Source organism: Lissotriton helveticus, unplaced genomic scaffold (assembly GCF_964261635.1).
Source record: "Lissotriton helveticus unplaced genomic scaffold, aLisHel1.1 SCAFFOLD_698, whole genome shotgun sequence".
Lineage (NCBI taxonomy): Eukaryota > Metazoa > Chordata > Amphibia > Caudata > Salamandridae > Lissotriton > Lissotriton helveticus.
Window position 1 is genome coordinate 325008 of NW_027611898.1, and position 22396 is coordinate 347403.

Sequence of the window (22396 nt, forward strand, 5' to 3'; positions counted from 1 at the left end):
TCCATAAACTATTGCCACCATTGCTGAGCAGACGAGCAGAAGAACAACAGTGTTGGAACGCCCACGCTGAAGAAGCAGAACGATTGTAGAGCTGCCCTTGGTGCCTCCCACCGAAGGACATTCAAAACGAGAAGTAATTGTTCAACAGTGTCTAAAGTGGCCATCGGCTCTAGAAGGTTTAGGCCGGCCTGAAGGTTATCATCTTGGCTCATTTGAAGCTCCTCCCGGAAGGGTAACAGAACTGTTCCTGTGCAGGGGCCGGGCTGGAATCCTGGGTGTTACCCAAACAAGAGCATAGTCCACTAGACTTTTATGACATGATTTAGAGTTTGGGTACTCCTTTGCAAACACAAAAGAATAAACTGCCTGGATGGCAGACCTTAAGGGTTTCAAGCTTCCTCTGACAGCCAATAGAGTAGGGATCGTCAAAGGAGGGGCATTACACTGCCCACTTTATTTAGGGTGGGTGATGTACTGTCCTTTTTAGGTCTCGCCTAGCGATGCAGCGCATTTGTTGCTCACTTGGCAAGATCTATTGTCGTCGAGGTACAGGAGATATGCATGCGCCCGGACAGGACATGTGCACGCGTATGGTGTGTCGGCATGGCGCGCCTACGTCAGCTGCTTCCATTTACCAGCTTGTGAACGGGCAGCATTCCATTTGTCGCTGCTTGTTGTAGTGTGGCGTGGTTAGGATTATAGCTCCTTCCCCACGCCGCTGCTCGTAGCTTCCAGTTTACAGCTGAAGCTACATGTTGGTATCCTGCCCTCCTGCCCACTAATGCTGGTACACAGGACATTTGCAGAACAAACAAAACCGATGCAGTTTTTTAAAAACTGATTTAGGACTGACTTAGATGCGAGGCAGCGCCTTAAAAGGGAAGAACACGGTGCAGTTAAAAACTGGTACAAAACTAATCTAATAGTGAAAGTAACACCATATTATGTGCCTACTGAGGACGCAGTAAGTGTATTGGGTGCAGATGTTTGTATTCTTTTGATTACTTCCCCTGCCCCTGGGAGAGGACTTGCTCTCATGTTCCCTGTCTCGAACCTAGGATTTCATTTGCTAAAAGAAGTGTTGTGCAGGACAGAAGGTCATAATACCAGTAAAACTTAAAACAATAAAAGCATATATAACAAGAAACCCAAACGACGCAATGTTGAACACGGAGTAAACTGTGCAACACAGATGTGTGTGTGGTACACAATGTGTGTTTAGTGCTGCAGAACAGGCACCTCACCCCCAGGTAGAAGCAGGTACACAGAAGGATGCAGACAGGCAGTCACCAGCCAGCAGTGTTCTGAACAGGAATGCCCGCTTTATCACCCTTGCCCTCCCGGTATTCTATAATAGATTAGTAGAGTGCATACATATATTCATTTGTTTAATTTTATTGTGTACATTTGAGTATATATACATGCATATACCATCTGTAGGTATGTTTAACATGTGGTGGTTAATTATGATATATGACTTGTGTGTGCCACACCTCTCATTCACTTTTTCACATTCTTTCGTAGTAGCGGCCACGCCTTCCTTTTCTGCACACCGCTTCATATTGAAGTTAGCGGCCATGTTTTTTTTTTATCCTGCCGGGCTCGCCACAAAGAGCTTTTCTCACCTACCTCCCGGTCACAAACGCTATCTTACAGGAAGAGCAGCGGTCGGTAAAGACAAAGTAACTGGCACAGGATCATCTGATAACATATTATAATATATTAACTTTGGACTTGTTCCTTATCTTACATGTGCTTAATAGTTAAATACCTTTTGATTCTATTTTCATTTAACATTTACTTTTTATTTTACCTTAAATAAGCTCAAGTTTACATGTATTATTTTTTAAAACACATAATCAAACCAAACCTCACATTTTATAGTTAGGTAAAATACTTTGCTATTTGCAATGCGCATAGCTCTAACTCTTGAAAATGCGAGACCTATTGCATTGCAAATGCTTGTTTTTGTTAGTCACCTCCAGGTAAAACCTGGTAGCGATGGACAGAAAAGAAAATAATGATCCATACTTCCCGTGAAAAAGCTCCCAGTGTGTTTTTCTGAAACAACATTTGGTGGATTGACATCAAAATTTAATGTGGGCGTCCACCACATTTTTATGCTCTGAAAAGAACCCCTGTCAATGTACAAAGGTGACGACTGAGTCAACAGTTTTCTACAAATTTAAATTTGAAGTTTCAACTGGACTAGTCAGGCCTTTTGTTCGGTGGTGAACCAAATACCAAAACTGCCTCAGCACTAAAAGAAGCGTAAGTGCTACTGGAAGCTTTCAAGACACTGGTAGCAAAGGCCCTTTGAAGTGGACTCCGTAGACGGCATTGACTCAGTTTAGGTCCATGTCCCATTGAGTACCATGACGCTATGAGACCAATTGGGGTCTTAATTAGTCTAATCTGCACTATCTCTTGATGTGATACTAAACCCTAGGCCTTGATAAACTGGACATAGAGTGAAATAGCATTTACAATGCACCATTTATCATGCATGCCTTTTCCACGCATGCCTTTACAACAAAATGCCAAGTATATATATCCGATGTGTGTGTATATATCACCTACAGGCGGTTGCCAATAGGTAGTAGAAGCAATTCTCTCTCAGCACACAAGTTTGCAAGATTTATTGGGAACCCTATCAGCGTGCAGCACGGAGACCTCAGCAAAGCTTACTGAGTGCCCAATTGGTATGACAGTGCAGAGATATTTTATAGATACAAGCCCTAGAGGATGGGCATCACAAAATACATAACACAGATCAGACTATGTCCTGCTGGACCAATCAGTGAAGGCTAATACTGGTGTGATACCTTCTAATGACCGAAATACGTCTACGATCTAGTGTTGCTGCCCACGTGTCATCGGCAAAAGCAGATTTGGGATATTTCCATAGAGGTGAAATATGTGTTTCTGATATATGTGGGAATGGCACGGGCGTGACCGGTCAGGTCACGTTGACACAGATAGGAAATGTGCTGTTTCTGCAATAGCTAGCTGGAAGCTGGCACGCGTATTTATCGGAAAGCCTTGCGTTGCTTTGCACGTTGCAGCTGGCTGACACAGAAAATGAAACGCGTGACCATTTTGTGCATTCTTGCTGGTGTCAATTTTAAGTAGATTAAAGAAAGCTACAGGCCTTAAAGCAAAAGGCATTTGGTATCATAAAATATCAGCTACATCATCGGCACATCTGATACCAAATCACATGCTAATCAGAAATCAGCTTTGTTCATCATCTCTTGTCCCTCATGCTGATGGGTGTGGTGGTATGTAATACCATCCCTGGATATGCAGCGGGCACAGGAGTTGGAAATGACTGTACAACAGGCCGGGCAGATTTTGACCAGGAGGCATAGTGTCAAAAGGACTGCTACCACTATTATAATGGCCTGTAGTATCCAAGAACCCCAGTCTGCAAACCAGTTCATCATGTCTTCCCACAGGCCCCCTGTGTGTATACCATGAGCCTCATCTCTAATTTCCTTGATCTTATCTATTGCTATATTTATATTCCCACTGTTATCTATGAATATGCAGCACTGAGAAGGTAATTGATGAATGATGTTGCAGACTCCGCCTTCTTTGGCCAGAATGATGTCTAGAGTAATCCTATTCTGGATTATTACGGTCCTCATGGAGGTGAGTTCTTCTGTTATATTCCCTAAGGCGCCAGTGGTAGAGTCCGCTAGATCCTCAATCATTCTGGATAACTGGTGTATCTTTACTGAGGTATAGGCACCGCCTACCACTGGGATCATCGCCCCAAAACCTGTTAATATGTTGTCTACCCATGCTGCCGTTCTCTCTGCCCTAACCAGTGCCAACACTTGCTTTTCTGCTGGAACTAACTTGGTGAAGTGGGTCATCTGCGGAATGATGGATGCTCGGTAGCAACTTGCATACCATCCTGGAGGCAGATAGAAGTATGCCCATGGGCCACAGACAAAGAAAAGGCCCCTGTAACCTACCAGACCTGGAGATGACTTGTCACGGCTCCTGACTCGTGTCAGTCTCATGGTGTGGTTACAGCTGCTGGTGCCCATATATATCTGTTGAACTGTCTTTGCTGGTTGTATACCTTTTATCCTGTTTATCCTGTCTTCACAGTCGAACAATCCCTGATGACCCTGAGCCAGTCGGCTGCATATTTGTGCAAGGGACCCTTTTAGGTATGAGAGGAGAGTCTGTTGCTTGCTTGCTATCGCTAGGAGGGGCCAGTACTTCAAATACAGTCACACCTACCGACACCTACACAGACATGCTGTGTTGGCTTAGTAGCATGTCGCGCATTAAGACACAGCCTACATACTTGGATACTGGCTGTACGTGGTACTTTAAACTATGTGTGGCATCTGTGGGCAGATGTGTGCAAACATAGCAATCAGATATATTTAAAATTGTTACATATGGCTTTAGCATTTCAATGTATTGATTTCCTTCATATGTTTCCCACAATCCTCCTTGATCCCCTTTATTCACATCCACCCCCATTTCAGCATTCTTTGTGGTCATAGTCAGTCATATTCAGTTCATAATCCTTTGGGGATTTCGTTGGTTCATTTCCCACTCTTCCATTAAGATGCGGTATCTCAAGATCTGCAGAATAGACTATAATCATCGTTGTCACTAGTATTGCTGGTGCCGGTAATAATATTGCAAGGACCACTGCTTTCCAGTTACATGTGTGTGGTTCAGTGGATGGCATGGCTCCAGAACAAACCTGTCCCTTCCCTATGCTTTTTAATCTTCTTGTGAAGGAGCCCTAAGTTTATTCAATGGTCCACTCGGGCTGGTGAATAGGCCCTAATTTTGTTCTTCTTCCTCTTGGCGCTATGCTAACTAACCCTTAGAGCCAGGTATTTTACCCACTGTTTTCCTGTTCTATTCAATGTCTCGGATAGGTCTAGGACCAATGTTCTCTATTGCAAAAACGGCACAATGGGGAATGTTCCAGGTCTTGGATAAGGCTAGAACCAGTGTCCTCCATAGCAAAAATGGCAGAAAGTTGAAAGTCAAAACGTACATTTGTTAATTCTTGCTCAGGTACTTGTGCCAAACGCGTTGGAGAGGAAATGTCATGAAAAATCAGTCTTATTAGTTCACTGAGCAACAGGGGATCTGGCATAAGTAATGTCAGTGTGGCAAAGAGTTACTGCCGGCCAGGAATCCTGCTGAAACTTGCCGTCACCAGCCAGGGAATGTCTGAGACCTGGGCCAGACCCTCCAGGACAAGAAAAAAATTGTACGTGAGAAAAGGCAGCGGACAGTAGGCAGCAATGACAAAGGTGAACACACGCCCGTGGCGCAGAATCGAAGAAAAGTCAATATTACAGAAAGCGAGATAAATGGCTAAACAGTATTGACTTCCTGGGCCTTGTGATGGCAGAAGCAAAAATAGACCATGAGAACCAATAACAGGAGAACGAAGAACGTGACCATAAAAGGGACCATGAAAGACATGGAGTCGGGAAAACAAGCAGTGTAAATATCCCCAGGACATAAACACACTGGCGCAGTCATAGGAAGCCAAGAACAAGAGGCAGAAACAACACAAGCGTGCTGAGAGGGAAAAGAGCAGAATCACCCCAAAGACAACAGAGAGGCAACAACGAGAGCATCCACCGGTATCGACGCTCCAGCAACCAGAGAGATCGGAGAGAGATAAATAAACAGAACGTTATCACCTCAAATCCCCTCTCTCAGAGGGTGCAGAAGAGGCCAAGCACCAGTGTCCGTCAATGGAGCCAGTCAGTTGTGATGGGACCGCATTCTTCACCAAATGTTGAAGCTGAAATAATAAAGGATAATAAAATGACACCGAAATAATTCTCTCTCAGCACACACGTTTGCAAGATTTATTTGGAACCCAATCAGAATGCAAAATAAACATGCAGCACGGAGACCTCAGCAAAGCTTACTGAGTGCCCAATTGGTATGACAGTGCAGAGACATTTTATAGATACAAGCCCTCGAGGATGGGCATCACAAAATACGTAACACCGATCAGACTAGGTCCTGCTGGACCAATCAGTGAAGGCTAATTCTGGTGTGATACCTTCTAAGGACCGAAATACGTCTATGATCTGGTGTTGCTGCCCTCGTGTCATCGGCACGTGTCATCAACAAAAGCAGATTTGGGGTATTTCCATAGAGGTGAAATATCTGTTTCTGGTATATGTGGGCATGGCACGGACGTGACCGGTCAGGTCACGTTGACACAGATAGGAAATGTGCTGTTTCTGCAATAGCTGGCTGGAAGCTGGCACACGTATTTCTCGGAAAGCCTTGTGTTGCTTTGCACGTTGCAGCTGGCTGACACAGAATATGGAACGTGTGACCTTTTATGCATTCTTGCTGGTGTCAATTTTAAGTAGATTAAAGAAAGCTACAGGCCTTAAAGCAAAAGGCTTTTGGTATCATAAAATATCAGCTACATCAGTTTTAGTTAGGATGTAGTTTACATAGGAAGAGCGTTTTTTCATTTGCCAATAACTTTGGTGTCATTTGACGAATACTCGTGAAATTTCTAAAAGTAGTTTGCAACTCACTTTAGCTGCTGTCTTTTTTCGGGGTGATCTGTCTTAGAAAAAAGGGGGGTCCCAAAACGCTTTTTCCCCATGTTAATTTCCATAGGAAATGTTGGCATGTCTACAGCCCTGACCTGCTTAACAGAATGACACCAGATTTGTCAGGAAAATGGATGTTGATTCTGGGAAGTGCCTTTTTGTGATTTCTTTAAATCTGTACAGTAGTTGCAGAGTTATTTACAGAAATACCTTGGGACACGGAGCACCCGCAACCCCTCCCAATCTCATACCTTGATCTGATTGGCTACCAACACTTCAAACGAGGAAGTGTTGGAAGCCGTCTTGTGACTCTGTTTGAATCAACTCACAGAAAAAACCATTAAAAAAAGAAAAGGGGGTTGGGTAGAAACACCCTGACCCCACTGGGTCTCTTCGGGGGAGTCCCACAAAGACCTCGCATGGCCAAAAAAAGCATAAAAAAAATAATTTCGGCAGGATTCGATGCCTGCCAACTTTTTTGTTGTTAAACCTAGCGTGGTCTCCTGTGTTGGCCCCAAGTGGGCCAGGTCCTGAGGGCATTTCTAAAAATAATAGAGTGAGGCGAACACAGGTCCCCCCCATGAAGCTGAATATTGCCCTAGGGGCCATCACCTACCCGGGGCTTCTTTAAAAATGAAAGTGGGAGAGGCTCGCACAGCAGGGCTCGAAAAATCTGAAAAGTTGTACTAGTCCTGCAGATCTAGTACCTTGGAAAATCCCCTCGACCTAACTTTAACCTACTTGACCTCCATCTCTGAAAACAGAGCAAAAGTGACAAGATAACAAGATTTAAAGTCATCTTTATTGCTCATTCCATTTGTCAGCAATAAAAATGCCTTTAAATCATGTTATCTTGGCACTTTTGCTCCGTTTTCAAAGACAGAGTACAAAAGTTAGTTTGTCTTCCTACTCGCCAGAAAGGGAGAGTGGGACCTAAAAATAGCTTGTCCTAATCAATTCTCCCTCGCAAATGCGAGCAGGCGAGTGAATTTGTCGAGCCCTGTACAGCCTCTTCCACTGCCCAGGAATCACCACCTCCCCGGTGCTTATTTAATTATAATTGGGGGGGCTCTTTGACTCCCCACGTGCCCCGGTGTCCGCCACCTCCCTGGGGCTTTCTCTTTACACAAAGCATGGGTTGCGCGGACCCCCCTTCCTCCACCCTGTGGGCTGCCACCTTCTCAGGGCTTTAATTTTAAATAATGCGGGGGCACAAAAAACCCCTGCGACCCCGGGGAATGCCAACTCCCTCGGCCTTTTGTCAATTTGGAAGGGGGGGCCTGCATGATCTTCCCGGAGACCCAGGGACCACCTCTCCAGGGGTCTAATTTTAATTGATGTGTGGGGGCCACACAGACCCCCCTGCACCCCTAGGGACTGCCACCTCTTTTTTGTTAAATGTATTGCGGGGGTCACATGGCCCCTCCGCAGCCCTGGGGAAAATATGAAGAACCTTCAGCCAATAATGGCCCTGGGCACCCCTAGGGCAGACCCCTGCTATTTCCCTGGCCACCCGTGGGACATAGCTGTTTGTTGTGGCTTGGCGGGAGCTATACCGCTCCGGCCAAGCCACAGAAAACTGTGTTCCAGTTCTAGCAAGCGAGAGCAGAAAAAAATGCTCTTGCTTGCCGAAAGCGGCGCATTCTGGGGCAAGATTCTAGAGTTTAGTGAATATTATTGTATTAGCTCTCAGCTGAGCCGGAGAGCCTACCCCTGAGGAGGGTTTTGCTATTGGATACTATAATAATCACTGCACTCTAGAATTTCGTCCCATAATGCTTTGCAGGGCCTTTGGTTGGGATTGTATTTTTGCCCATACCTGTGCTTGGGGTGGTCCTAGGAGGATGGGACCACCACCAAATCATGTCAGCATTGTGTGCTGTTTGTGTTCAAGGATTCTTCTTGGTCCTTTCCCTAGGTTAGGAAGGACCCCAGAATCATCACGTCTCTCACTGCTTGCTGTATTTTTATTTTCACTTTTGTTAGATGATTATATGCATTTTAGCATGTGATAATGTTACTTGTCGTTTTCCCAAGGGTATGTGAGGATTCTGTTTTCTTAATTGTGGTGAGATGGAATGGAGTTACGGAGCAGAATTCACAGAGTTTTTGATCAATTCCACAGAATTCGGTATAGTGGTACTTATCTGTGTGTTCATATTTTGTGTGTGTGTTTGTTATGTTATGTTATGTTAATTTCGATTTATATAGCGCCAAATCACCGACAGGTCTCTTAGCGCTTGCTTCGGGAACCCGTCCTGGCTTTCCCTGCGAGATAACCCCTACTGGGCATCCCCAAGGTGAAGACCAGGCATCCCATCGCACTGGGGCCTTAGTGGAGATTAAGCAAGCTATTGCCCAGAGTTGCAGAGTGTGAACCCATGATTCGTGTAGGCACTGAGGCGAGAATTATCGAGTCCGTGGATATTTTGAGCTCAAGACCCTGCCGCATCGGGAATTGAACCCTGGTCCCGGGTCCGACCTCTGCATCAGGGTCTGCCTCCTCTAACCAGTGAGCCACACTTCTCCACCTTTGTATGTGTATTTCTTTGTAGGTACACCCTTTTCTGCCGTAGAAGAATGAAAGCCTCTTTTAATGAGGTATTCCACAAGCCTGCCTTACAATTTAAAAAACATATTAAATGACATGAGCACACCCGCAATTTTCTATGTAATGACATTTATCCCAAACACGGATTGTTTTTCCTCCATTCCTACTTTCAAACTAGAGGCGTAGCTTCCATTTGCGCAGCAGGCGCAGTGGCACCAGGGCCCACTGAACTCCTAATTATTGCTGTATTTCACAGTTTCACATGGGTCAAAGAGGGAATGTCTTTCTTGGACTAGAGCCCCTGACACACTGGCTACTGCTGTAACCTAGCCTTGCTGGAGAACAAATGTTATTTGCGAGAGGGATGCTGTATGAAAGAGTGACGACTCGTTGGATATTGTTCTATTCGTGAAATACATCTGCTTTAGAGTTGGAAATGATTATCAGCCCGTCAGTGGCGGGAAGTTCCATCGGGGAGCATGGCAGTGCCTAACAGGGCTGAATGTAAACACAGCTAAGTACGGGAAGCTGCCCAGCGCATTACCTTTGCTTGTGTTCTAGGCCTTGTCATAAAGTTTGGCCAACTTAATTAGATATGGTGATCTCCTGTATGTGCTGCAAGCAAGTACACCATCCCACCGAGATATTAAGGTGTTAAGAGCCCTGTTCGTTGGGGAACGTTACTTGCGAACCACAGAGAATTGAAGGTGGAGCAGCCATAAAGACAAGCCCCAGGACAGTCTGGAGGTCAGCCAGCGTGTAAGCCTCATTACGTATAATCTCTTTAGTTCAAATGGGGCTGGTAAAAGCAGATATCTGCCCCACCATAAATATGAAATCTGGAAATATAGAGAATCTTTTTACTTTAACACTGAAAACTGCCAACATTTCTGTGTGACAATGTGGGCGAAATGAGGAATTAGAAGGGGAATTGGAGCAGTATATCACTAAACGTGTAATAGGTGATTAGGTGGAGACCGTAAATGTGTAGTGTTCATGTGATGTTTGTTTTAATAACACTGTGGTTGTGGTACACTGGGTTGCTCGGTTGAAGGCGTGAGCCGAAATGCGTAGGCATCATGTGTTGGGTTTTGCTGCATTATAGAATGAATAAAACAGTAGTGAGCACTTGGACAATGATTTGTCGTCTTCGTGGCACACCGAGTGAGAGTACGGCTGATCGTCCTTTGGATAAAGTCATTTTGAGGTGGTTTATGGCAGGGCCATTGTTGTAAATCATTATGCGTGGTCAAGGCATATGCATGGTAAAGACTTGCGTGGTAAAGGTGTTACGTGGTTAAGGCATATGCATGGTAAAGACTTGCGTGGTAAAGGTGTTACGTGGTAAAGGCATACGTGGTAAAGGCATTTGTTGGAATGTATGACATTATAATTAGTCTAATCCTGCACTATCTCTTGACTTGAAACTAGACCCTGAGCCTTGATAAACTGGACACAGAGAGCCCAAAAAAAGTGTAAAAGCACGTGTATTGGGAAGGTCATGCCACATTGTCATCACATGCCATTTTCCCAGTGCCTTGTACCATTTCCCCAGTTTTTCTCGCATAAATGGTGCAATGTACCGTATAGCACTACTCGCCACCACTTTTAGAGGGTGATCCATTTCTCTGCCTACCCTGGATGGAGAGTTACTGCAGCATTTTGTTGAAGTGAAACTCTAAGTGTCAGAAAGAGTCAGATTGGCGTCTGTGAATTTTCACTTACTCACAAGTTAGGGTTCATTCACAAACTGACGAGGTGAAGCATGCAGGCGCTGCATTTACTAGTGTGTGATTCTACACATGCATACTACACCTGGTGGCGATCATCTGACTAGTTTTGTTTTCAAACATTGTTGAAAGAGCTGCTTAGTCCTAAAAGCTCCAACTCTTTGAGCATAAATAAGATAAGCTGCAAAACAACTCATCTGGGGACACAGACAAGCCCACTGACACCAAGATAGAGACAGTAAAGATGGTTATTCACAGGCCCTGGAAAACCCCCTAGTCCTGCTCATCATACAGACCCATCTCCCTCCTAAACGCTCATGCTTAACTATTCACAGGCAGGGCTCGATAAATCCGAAAAAGTGTACTAGTCCTGCAGGTCTAGTACCTTGGAAAAGTCCCTTGACCCAACGGCAACCTACTTGACCTCCGTCTCTGAAAACAGGAGCAAAAGTGACAAGTTAACAAGATTTAAAGGCATCTTTATTGCTCATTTCCTTTGGGAGCAATACAAATGCCTTTAAATCTTGTTATCTTGTCACTTTTGCTCCGTTTTCAAAGACAGAGGACAAAAGTTAGTTTGTCTTCCTACTCGCCAGAAATGGCAACTAGGACCTAAAAATAGCTTGTCCTCATCAATTCTCCCTCGCAAATGCGAGCGGGCGAGTGCATTTGTCGAGCCCTGACAGGCATTCTGGCACACATCTTAGGCCATTCATAATGGCCTTATGACTGCGAGTCACAGCAGTGGTGAGATAATACTGTGCCGTTGATGCAATGCATTCTTTCCAACACTGAGAAGACACTGGACACAATGTCCGCCAAGGGCCCGATTTATATTCAGGTGGATGGTTTATTCTGTCATAAATGAGGCAGGTGTCCTGTCTACCCTATTAAAAATGCATTATATTCTGTGGCAATTGTAATAAAGCGATCATGATCTGTCATGTTTGAGGCAATAACCTGTCGGATAAACTCTAAATCAGGCCCCTTGTCTGCAGCAAGTGTTGTAAAAGGAGCAGGAGCCAGCGTTATAGGAAGAGGGTCTAGAAGCAGATATAGTCCCAGAGTCACTGAAGCACCTACCTGTTCACTTCCTCTGTTTATACCTCATTAGCACCTTCCTGTGCACCTGCTCTGTTTGTACCTCATAGGTACCTATATGTGCACCTCATCTGTTTATACCTCATAAGCACCTATATGTGTACCTCATCTGTTTATACCTCACTAGCACCCACCTGTGCACTCTCTCTGTTTATAGCTAATAGGCCCCTTCCTGTGCACCTTCTCAGTTAGGACCTCCCAGGTGAGCTTCTTAAATGAAGCTTGTGATCAGTGTACTGACAACCACGGCCTCTTCACTATCAGGCCATTATCTCCATCTGCTGTGTGCATGCTTCAAGCGTGCCCCCCTGCTACAGCTAACAAGGAACCCTGAAGAGTGAGTACACAGACCGAGGGGAGTAGGGGAGCTGAAGGACATGGAATGAGGTAAACCTGGATAAAAGAAATATGGGAATGGAGGAATGTGACTTCACCTGTGAACAATCGACATCCCCTTTCGCTCTACCAAAGCCCTGTTGAGTTCCAAAGTAGCATCCTGGCCTTCAGACAGACCACAATAAGTCAAATATCATGGAAAACAGGAACATGGAAAGCAATTATTAATATGCACACATCTGTTGGATGCTTGATATTTCAGATAATTTATTGGTTGTGATGGATTCTATATAAGGATTAAATGACTGATATCGTTGAATAATAAATGTCATGATTTAATGTTTGTTTGCCATATCTGTGTGCGCAATATAAAGACGGGCCATTAGAATTAACCCCTCATTCTGTTTCACAGAAAGCTCTGGAAGGAGCTGCTGATTGAAATACAACAGGATCTTAACTTTATCTACTTTAGGAAGAACTAAAGACTAATTTTTTAAGTTGTCTTTCAGGGCAGAATCAGTCAATAGTTCAAGGGAGATGGATATATATTACGCTGATAGAAAATCCACCTCAACTCGGGATAATGCTCCAGTCTTCCAGGTTAGAAGGATCCAGAAATGCTTGAGCCCGGAGGGCTGTAAAATGTGTTGAAGGTGACGTAGGGCTTTATTACGAGTGTGGCGGTCTTCCAATGGGACTACCACAGCGGAGGTACCAGGCAGACTGCCAAGCCCATTGAGAGCCCGCCGCCGGATTATGACCTAATCCATGGTGGGTGGGCGGTGCAGCAGCGGTCTCGCGGCGGCTGTATTAGGCTCATTTGAGAGCCTTAACAGCATACCACCACCTTAAAAGTGCCTGCAGTACGTTCCTGTACCATGTCATGCATGCCACACTGTGCAGGAACAAGGGTGCCATTCCATGGGATGGCACAGCATGTGCCCCCTGCATGCAACCCCAGGAGCAGAATCGGCCAGGGCCCTGTGAGGGCCCCCTTACCTGCATGTCCTTTATCCTTTTCATGGTAGAGTCCCCGCCATGAAAAGGGCGGTGGATATGCAGACTGTAATATGCTCGGCGATGACGGCATCGGCACTGCCAACATATTCAGGGTGTTTGCAGACCGCCTCCACAGCGGGATCCTTGATCCTGGTGGGGGGGGGGGGCGGTCTCACCACCACACTCATAATACGGCGGTCAGTCCGCCTGGATGGTGGCAGTTTGACCGCAACCGTGAGTACGGCGATCATGAGGGCAGTCGCACTCATAGAAAGACTCTTAATAAGCTGCAAGGTAAAGGCGGGAGTTGGCATTTGAACTGATCCAGTGTGAACAGGAAAGCATTGTGGAAAAAGGTATCTGGAGTTACCTTTGTCATATATACTTCCTAAAGAGCTACCTTTGTCATGTATACTTCCTGAAGAGTTACCTTTGCTATACACTTCCTGAAGAGTTACCTTTGTTATTCACTTCCTGAAGAGTTACCTTGGTTAAATACTTCCTGAAGAGTTACCTTTGTTGTACACTTCCTGAAGAGTTACCTTGATTAAATAATTCCTGAAGAGTTACCTTTGTTATACACTTCCTGAAGAGTTACCTTTGTTGTACACTTCCTGAAGAGTTACCTTGGTTAAATAATTCCTGAAGAGTTACCTTTGTCATGTATACTTCCTGAAGAGTTACCTTTGCTATACACTTCCTGAAGAGTTACCTTTGTTATACACTTCCTGAAGAGTTACCTTGGTTAAATAATTCCTGAAGAGTTACCTTTGTTATACACTTCCTGAAGAGTTACCTTGGTTAAATAATTCCTGAAGAGTTACCTTTGTCATGTATACTTCCTGAAGAGTTACCTTTGCTATACACTTCCTGAAGAGCTACCTAAGGTAGATACTTCCTGAAACTGAATTAACGGCAGCGCTTCCTGATTCCTCTCTTTTTCCACAATCTGTTCTGTTTAAATGAAATCTTGTCCATGTATATCTGCCTAAAACTCTACCTGTAGCACGAGTGCTCTGTGGCTGCCCTTTCTTTAGTAAGTTACTCAGTGAATAATGGTAAATCACTATCTTTTCAGAAGTAAATACAATGTGACATGTTCAACCACAGTTTTAATGAAATATCCATGTATGGTAAAATGTTCCTCACTAAATTTCAAATATGGTAGAGAAGAGATGTCTTATCCAGCTGGTTAAATATTGTGTATTCACATTCTATTACATTTGCATTTAGTAATATTACATTTCTTTACATCCAACAGAGAATAAGCCTTAAATGCAAGGATTGATTATGAATAATGAAGATAACACATCAAACCTGCAAAAATTATCAAAAATAAGGAGCTCCAAAAACATCAGTGCAATCAGAGGCAGAGGACAGATCCAGGAAGACGAAGTCAAAGGCAATTCAGTGAGTGTCCGAGTCTGAGATCTGCACCTCGACACCCCAAGACGAAGAAATGACCACAACAAAACCAAGACAACAAAACTGACAAACCACCTGCTGTATAAACAAGCGTCCAACACCAGCTTTGATCATGAGGCCGGTATGAGAGTTGGAGGAAGGTCTTGTGTCTATTTGGGATCCATAGCTTGGAACAAACTCCCTCCTCAGCTTTGAGCTGTTAGTATCATGATAATGTTTAAAAAAGGTTGAAATCTTGGCTTTTTGTCCATGTTTGAAACAAACTGATTTACTTTCTTTTCTGACCTGTGCTTTGCCGCGGGACACTCTTTGGAGTAGCTGTACACATTACGAGTCGCTTCACCATCATGATATGGCTAGAGCAGTGCTTCGCTATCTAAATTGGCAACAGACCACCATTCAGTGCTCTAGGTGTATTGTTAACTCTTTCTAGCCAAACCTCAGGCACCAGGGAAAAGCACAACGAAGTGGAGCCTAACCACTGAAGGCTAAAGGAAAGCGGAGTTCTCCTCTCTGAAGTACAGAGTATTGTCCCAATTTGCACCTACCGGAAGGAAGATTAGGCTTTACCCGCAAGCATGCAAAGCCATTATCCAATCTAAAGATGCAATCACCCTCAAGGAAGCCTTACTGATATTATGAATGTGGCAGGTATTTAGTGAGTCTTGTATTTTTATTTTTAAATCGGAAATCACGCGTCCAAAATATAACACGCATACAGGGAATGTGAAAATAACGCAAGTAGTTTATGAACTATGCTGACCCTTCAGGAAACACGGTCAGGAGAAAAATCGTGCAATTCCACTGAATATGTCAAGAACTTTAGCCAATTAGAAACCATAAAAGAGCATCAGCAAATACACACAGGGGAAAAACCATACCATTGCAATGAATGTGTGCAGAGCTTCAGTTGGTTATCACTCCTCCAAAGACATCAAAGAATACACACAGGGGAAAAACCATACCATTGCACTGAATGTGTAAAGAGCTTCAGTCATCTATCAGACCTCCATAGACATCAGAAAATACACACAGGGGAAAAACCATACCATTGCAAGAAATGTGTGAAGAGTTTCAGTCAATTATCAAACCTCCATAGACATCAGAAAATACACACAGGGGAAAAACCATATCATTGCAAGAAATGTGTGAAGAGTTTCAGTATGTTAGCAGAACTCCAAACACATCAGAGAATACACACAGGGGAAAAACCATACCATTGCAAGGGATGTGTGAAGAGTTTCAGTACGCTAGCAAAACTCCAAACACATCAGCGAACACACAGAGGGGAAAAACCATACCATTGCAGTGAATGTGTGAAGAGCTTCAGTCAAATTACATGTCTCCGCACACATCAGAGAATACACACAGGGGAAAAACCATACCAGTGCAGTGAATGTGTAAAGAGCTTCAGTCAATTATCAAACCTCCAGATACATCAGCGAATACACACTGGGGAAAAACCATACCATTGCAGTGAATGTGTGAAGAGCTTCATTCAATTATCAAGCCTCCATACACATCAGCGCACACACACGGGAGAAAAACCATACCATTGTAAGGAATGTGTAAAGAGCTTCAGTCAATTATCAAGCCTCCATACACATCAGCGCACACACACGGGAGAAAAACCATACCATTGTAAGGAATGTGTAAAGAGCTTCAATCAAATTTCACAGCTCCACAGACATCAGAGAATACACACAGGGGGAAAACTATACCATTGCAGTGAATGTGTGAAGAGTTTCAGTACGTTAGCAGAACTCCAATCACATCAGCGAACACACACAGGGGAAAAACCATACCAGTGCGGTGAATGTGTAAAGAGCTTCAGTCTGTTAACAGGCCTCCGGAGACATCAGCGAATACACACTGGGGAAAAACCATACCATTGCAGTGAATGTGTGCAGAGCTTCAGTCGGTTAGCACATCTCCAAACACATCAGCGAACACACACAGGGGAAAAACCATACCATTGCAGTGAATGTGTAAAGAGCTTCAGTCAGTTAACAAGCCTCCGGAGACATCTGCGAACACACACAGGGGAAAAACCATACAATTGCAGTGAATGTGGAAGTAGTTTTACTTACTCTTCAGCATTAAGAAATCATCAGCGAGCTCACAAAGGGGAAACAAATCGTTTAAATGCCATGAATGCTTGAAAAGCTGAAGTCCATTATCAATCCTAAACAGGCATCAGCGAACACACGCAGAAGAAAAGCCTTCAAGTGCAATAAATGTGTGAACAAATGTAGTCAATTGTCAAGCCTATGTAGACATCAGCTTGCACTCACTCTGTAAATACCGTACGACTGTAGTGAGTGTAGAAGTACCTTTAGTGCATCTTCCGCACTAAGGATTCATCAGTTAATGCTCACAGAGAAAAATCCATTCAGGTGCAGCGAATGTGTGAATATCTTCTGTCAGTTATTAAACCTACGGATACATCAACTAACATACACAGAGTAAAAAAGAGCATTGCAATGAATGTCAGAAGTGATTTTGTCAATTGCAAACACACCTGGGGTAAACCTTACAATTGCTCTAAAAGTGTGACGAGCTTTTGTCAATTTCTGATCCTACATAGCCTCAGCGTAAACACACCTTCATTTAACTCACTTAGAAATAATCCCAGAGATGCAGTGAATTCAAAAAGAACTTAAGAACATTAACAATAATATTGACTCATCTGAGGACATAGACAGGGGCAGAACAGTGCAGTTATTGTGAGATGAAGGAATTACAGGAACAAGTATATAATTATGTTAGTTATTCAAATACCAGATGAATGAAGACTCGACTAGAAGAAATGAAGAAAACCAAAGATTTGTAGAATATTGAAAGTGTCTGTTCCCAGTGATTGTTCACTTCGGTACACATAGAAAAAACAACGTGATATAACAGGAAATCCACTGGGAGACTAGCACAATGAGGAATAAAAGAAAAGAAACACTGGTAGTTTTTATTTGGCAATGAAGAGTTACAAAGAAAAACATCCAAGTGTTCCAGTTCATGCCACCTATGAAAGTGTAGGGATGAATATGATGTAGTGTAGTTCCTATTATCCCAATAGGCTCTGCGCATTGGAATAATACCTTCAATAGTATAGGCCTAGACCAGACGTTAACTAGGTCTACTACTGTCGATATTAGACTTAAAGTTTTGGGTTTGCCAGCTAGCTCAGAGTTCACTAGAAACTTTCTCGAATAGGCAAGGAGGAGTTGAACCTCCCTGGATAGACAAGAAGGGATTTAGTTTCTGACAACCATAGAACATGACAACTTTGCTCTCCCCTAATCAAGAGTGTATCTCTAGAGTCGTGTGAACAAAAGGCAATTTATTTTACTCAGTCAGTACGTGCATTCTTAGTCTCACCAGATTGTAGAGAAAAGGAAGAGACGGGCGTGTTCAATAAAAGATGTTATTTATTGATCAGTCTCTTTTCTCATACAAGAGAAATGGATCGATATTATTGCAATACTTATGGTTAAGTAAAGTGCATACATTAAAAGCAGAAGTATAAAATAATACTGTAAAAACATTGATATGGTTTCTGAGCCATATGAAGGTTTAAAATGAATAAAATGAATACATACACATATACATTTGACTAATCGTACTCAACTGGTGTTTCTAACTACGCCTACCCCGTGTACCTGACCTAAGCCTAATACGTGGGCGGGAATAGAAAGTTACAGTTTAAGTTAAGTTTGTTTTGCCAAGTGACTGACTAAAGAATTCTCTGCAAGGGGTTATTCAGTTCTGTACCTGGAATCTAGGATGAATGAGGGATGGTATCTCTCGTCTCTGGTCTCGATATTCCAGGCTGCCTGCGAGGGCTACCCGGAAGCGCCAGAGCTCAATCAATCAATCAATCAAGACATTTCTAGAGCGCACTACTCACCCGTAGGGTCTCAAGGAGCTGGATTTCTCGGCAGGAGAAAAGGCAGCTTCTCGTTCTCAGCGCGTCAGGAAGGCGGGGCTGCGCCAGCGGGGTCTGCTCTGCTCTGGGCTTCGGCAAGTCTGGCTGCTCCGATCTCGTCACCACCGCGTGTGTTTGCATAGGGCAATATCGGTAATATTTATACCTTTAAGGTGCCGAGATTGACGTAAGGATGGACATAGATACGTCAATAAGGATGTCATACGACCTGGTCGTTAGCACATTCTTTTGCTGAAGTTCTCGGTGAAATCAAAACAATGGCCGCAGGGTTTTTCCCAGGTCTGTCATAGGTTTGATTTGTTTTGAGAACTCCGTATTCCTTATCAGGGGCTGGAGGAATATCGCTTGTCTAATTAGATGGCAAGCGTTATGACCTAATCAGAAAACACGTTCCTGTGCCGTAGTGTGGCTTTATCAGATAACGGTTCCTGCATCATGGGGGTTTTCTGCCTCATGGGATGGCTGCTAGTTAACTTGTTAACCAGAATAGGGTCAGGAATAGGGGGATCGATACAGAACCTATAGGAATACATCACAATGATTCTGCCTGCACATATTGCTATATTAGCATAAGTGAGTTAGTTGTGAAAACGCCATTTTGCTGCTTTTGCACATGACACAACATCTCTGTTTTTATAAAGACAAACTGCTTGCTTTTCCTTCACATGAGAACGGTCTGTTTTTCATATCTCTAGACTCACACTGCGACCTCAAGTCTACACAAAGTGTTCAAGGTTAAAAAAACAATGTATGCTGTTGATGCAGGTTGATCGGCCCACGCTCTAGACACAACACAAACACAGCTGCTCATTTCTAAAACTCAGGTGCTTTTAATATTGCACTGCATGCATGAGTCTAGCACTTGGAAAAAACCTTTCAATCGACAAAGAGCTGTGCTGATCTGGGATGTGATTCACTTCACCTGACTTTGGAGGTATGGGTTTCCCGGTTTTAACCTAGAGATCTTCTATTATTATAATACCTAGCTCCTATCAAGGGGAGGGTGGTACACAAGGCGCTATAGACCATTATAATATGATTTCTCCCTTTGTATTTTATGGAATTGTAACAATGTTGATTGTATTGATTTTATGCATCTTTTTACTTATGTTAGCAAAGATACTGCATCTTAGAGCACGTAGTTGAAATAAACATTTTAAACTATACAGTGTCTCTGATTGCTCACGTTGTGGACATTTATGAGAATAAAAACAAAAGAGTGTTCTTGATTCCCACTATTCCTGAGAGGTCCCAAAGTCGCTTGTTCATTGGTAGCTTCACTTTAGTACGGAGAATGAATGAGACACTGTTGCTAGTCGGATAGGGGTTCTGGGCACTGAGGTGCATTTTTGGTACACCACAATACACTGAAGTCCTGGTTTCCTGCGCATAGTTCTGTGCATGAGCTGAATTCCCGTAACATGGCACCCAAAGTCTTGATTAGTGCTCGTATCTGTCCCCAATACCCTCAACACCTTTTCCGGTTAACAGGCATGACGGATTAACCTACCTATACGAATGTGTTATAGGTTAATTCAAGCATAAGATTTATAAAAAGGTACACATTTTGAATTACTACCCTTTGTTGTACTGCAATTTATATAAATTGTTTTTCTTCTCTATGTCCTCATGGGTGATATTGACATAGCTCAGCATAGTTGGGCAGCGCTCCGGCGTCATCAGACGCAGTTTGGAGTACCAGACGATGATATGTCTGTAATATTTGTAGTGAGTGCTGATTCGGCGTTCCCCTTTGAGCTTTTCTACTATTGGGTCACGTTTCCTGCAATAAATGTGGATGAGGATACGTTTCATACATACACTCACACTGCGATTCCTGTGAACTATACTCCATATAGGACACAAGAGATTCCAATTTCGGCATGGCAGCATCGTGTTTGGTTTAATGGCACCCTGCCCCACACAGTAACTCCGGTTCGGTTAGGTCCCTTGTCAATTCCTGGGGCCACTTGGCCAGTCTTAGCCGGGTTCACACCATATCCACGTTATCTCAATGCCCCGATTGATGACTTGTGTCAACTTTATACCTCTTTTGTTGGGGTACATAGGGCTTTAGTTCAATATGTTTCTTGCAGCGGAACAAGTTGGACCGGCCGGGATGTAGATTGGTCCAGTCATGGTTAGTACGGTTAATTTAGTAATGGGCAAGCACCCTCAAACTAAGTACGATATGCCTTATTGGCTTGCCGAGAAATTTGACCCACTGGAAGCAGTGTTTCCTAATAACACTCCTGTGGAAAAACACAGGATTCTCTCAATTAGTTTGCAGAAAGACCTATTGCCAGAGGTAATAGATTGTGAGATTTGGGGTAAAGTATTTGCAGCAGAATATGCGAAGTGTTTCTGCACGCCGTCTATAAATGTCTTGCCCTCTGTGATCAAGCATGTTCCGGATGAGCACAGTGCGGAGGCGGCTGTCGAGTTGAGAATGAGGCTCGTTGGAGTGTTTGACGTAGTTGCTGATCTCATCTTTTGTAATGTAAAGGGAGATGCGGTTAACTTTCAGGTGTCGAATGCTTTGCGCCTTGTCCAAGACGTTGACAAACCCGAGCGTTACCTTGAATTATTGCGGAGGCTTATAAGACCATTGGCCGCAATAGTTTGGGTGTTAAGCCTTTTGCTAAAACCGCAACTCAACCGCAGACTCAGATAGCAAAGTCTACTAAAGAGGATCATCCAAATTTTCCAAAACAGAATTGGAAGAATAAAATCAGGGGAAGCAGCAATAGAAACAGGGGTCGCGTCCGGCGTCGCCGATACCAGCGTCTACTGAGCGCATTTATGATTTGTGCAACCACGCAAGAATTAGGGCTCCTGATAGATTACAGGTTCCTCAGCAACGTTCTCCTTGTTCTTCACAGGAAACATCGCGCACAAGCTGGTGGAGGAGAACACGGCAGGGGTCAAGGTGCCCCACAAGGACGTGAGCAGCCCCGCCCGTCTGATGGTAAAGGCAAGCAGGAAGACTTGCCACGTTAACGCCCTCATTTTCAGAAAAAGAAAGTTGCTGCGTTAACCGTAAGGTATGCCACGGATAGTGAGAACACAGGTTTGGATCCTGACATGGGCATTAACGCTGCTCGACAGCGCAGCGGAGGTTACAATAGTGCGGCAAGCACTGCGTCCATATCTGAAGGCGACAGCAACTGACACTTTTATCACAATGGAAACTGCTGCCAGTAGGGTGGCTCCCCCTGACAGACTATATGATATAGTTCTTTTAATAGAAGGTGACATCCAACGTGTAATAAAAGGGATTTTTTGGGAACATCTGACATTCTGTTAGGTTAGTTGAGTCAGACTGGGCCCTGCTTTTCATTTTTGCCGCTCCAAGAGGGGAGGAGGTCACCCTCCCCAGCTTTCCGCACACCGTGCCCAAGGAGCAGTCCGCAGAACTTTGCAGAAGAGTGTGCTCTGGTGCTTGCACCTGTGTTGTACCATACTCAAGTCGGTGGGATAAAATTTCTCCCAGACACGAGATTCCATTGCGGTTTATGCCACAGCCACCACCCCGCTATCTCATGCGGTGATTGGCTAAAGCCCCCGTTGCGGAAATCCTTGAACAATTAGAATATCAAGGTGTGATTGAGACATGTGTGTCACCCATAAATAATCCTCATTTCACTGTTACCAAACCTGATGGGTCGTACTGCCTGGTTTTGGATTATCTTTGTGAAACAAAGGAGTTAGGTCAATGTAGAGTATGGGG

The 22396-nt window shown here is 43.9% G+C and overlaps 1 protein-coding gene across 1 annotated transcript in view; it reads left to right on the top strand.

The window, feature by feature from the left end:
* Window positions 1-19822, top strand: part of LOC144807232 (uncharacterized) — a 77813-nt gene extending 57991 nt beyond the window's left edge. The window contains exon 3 of the mRNA XM_078673086.1: window positions 14560-19822. Within this exon, the coding sequence (XP_078529212.1) occupies window positions 15479-16885 (1407 nt within the window). The 5' untranslated portion in view covers window positions 14560-15478 and the 3' untranslated portion in view covers window positions 16886-19822. The remainder of the gene's footprint in view (window positions 1-14559) is intronic.
* Window positions 19823-22396: the final 2574 nt, after the last annotated feature.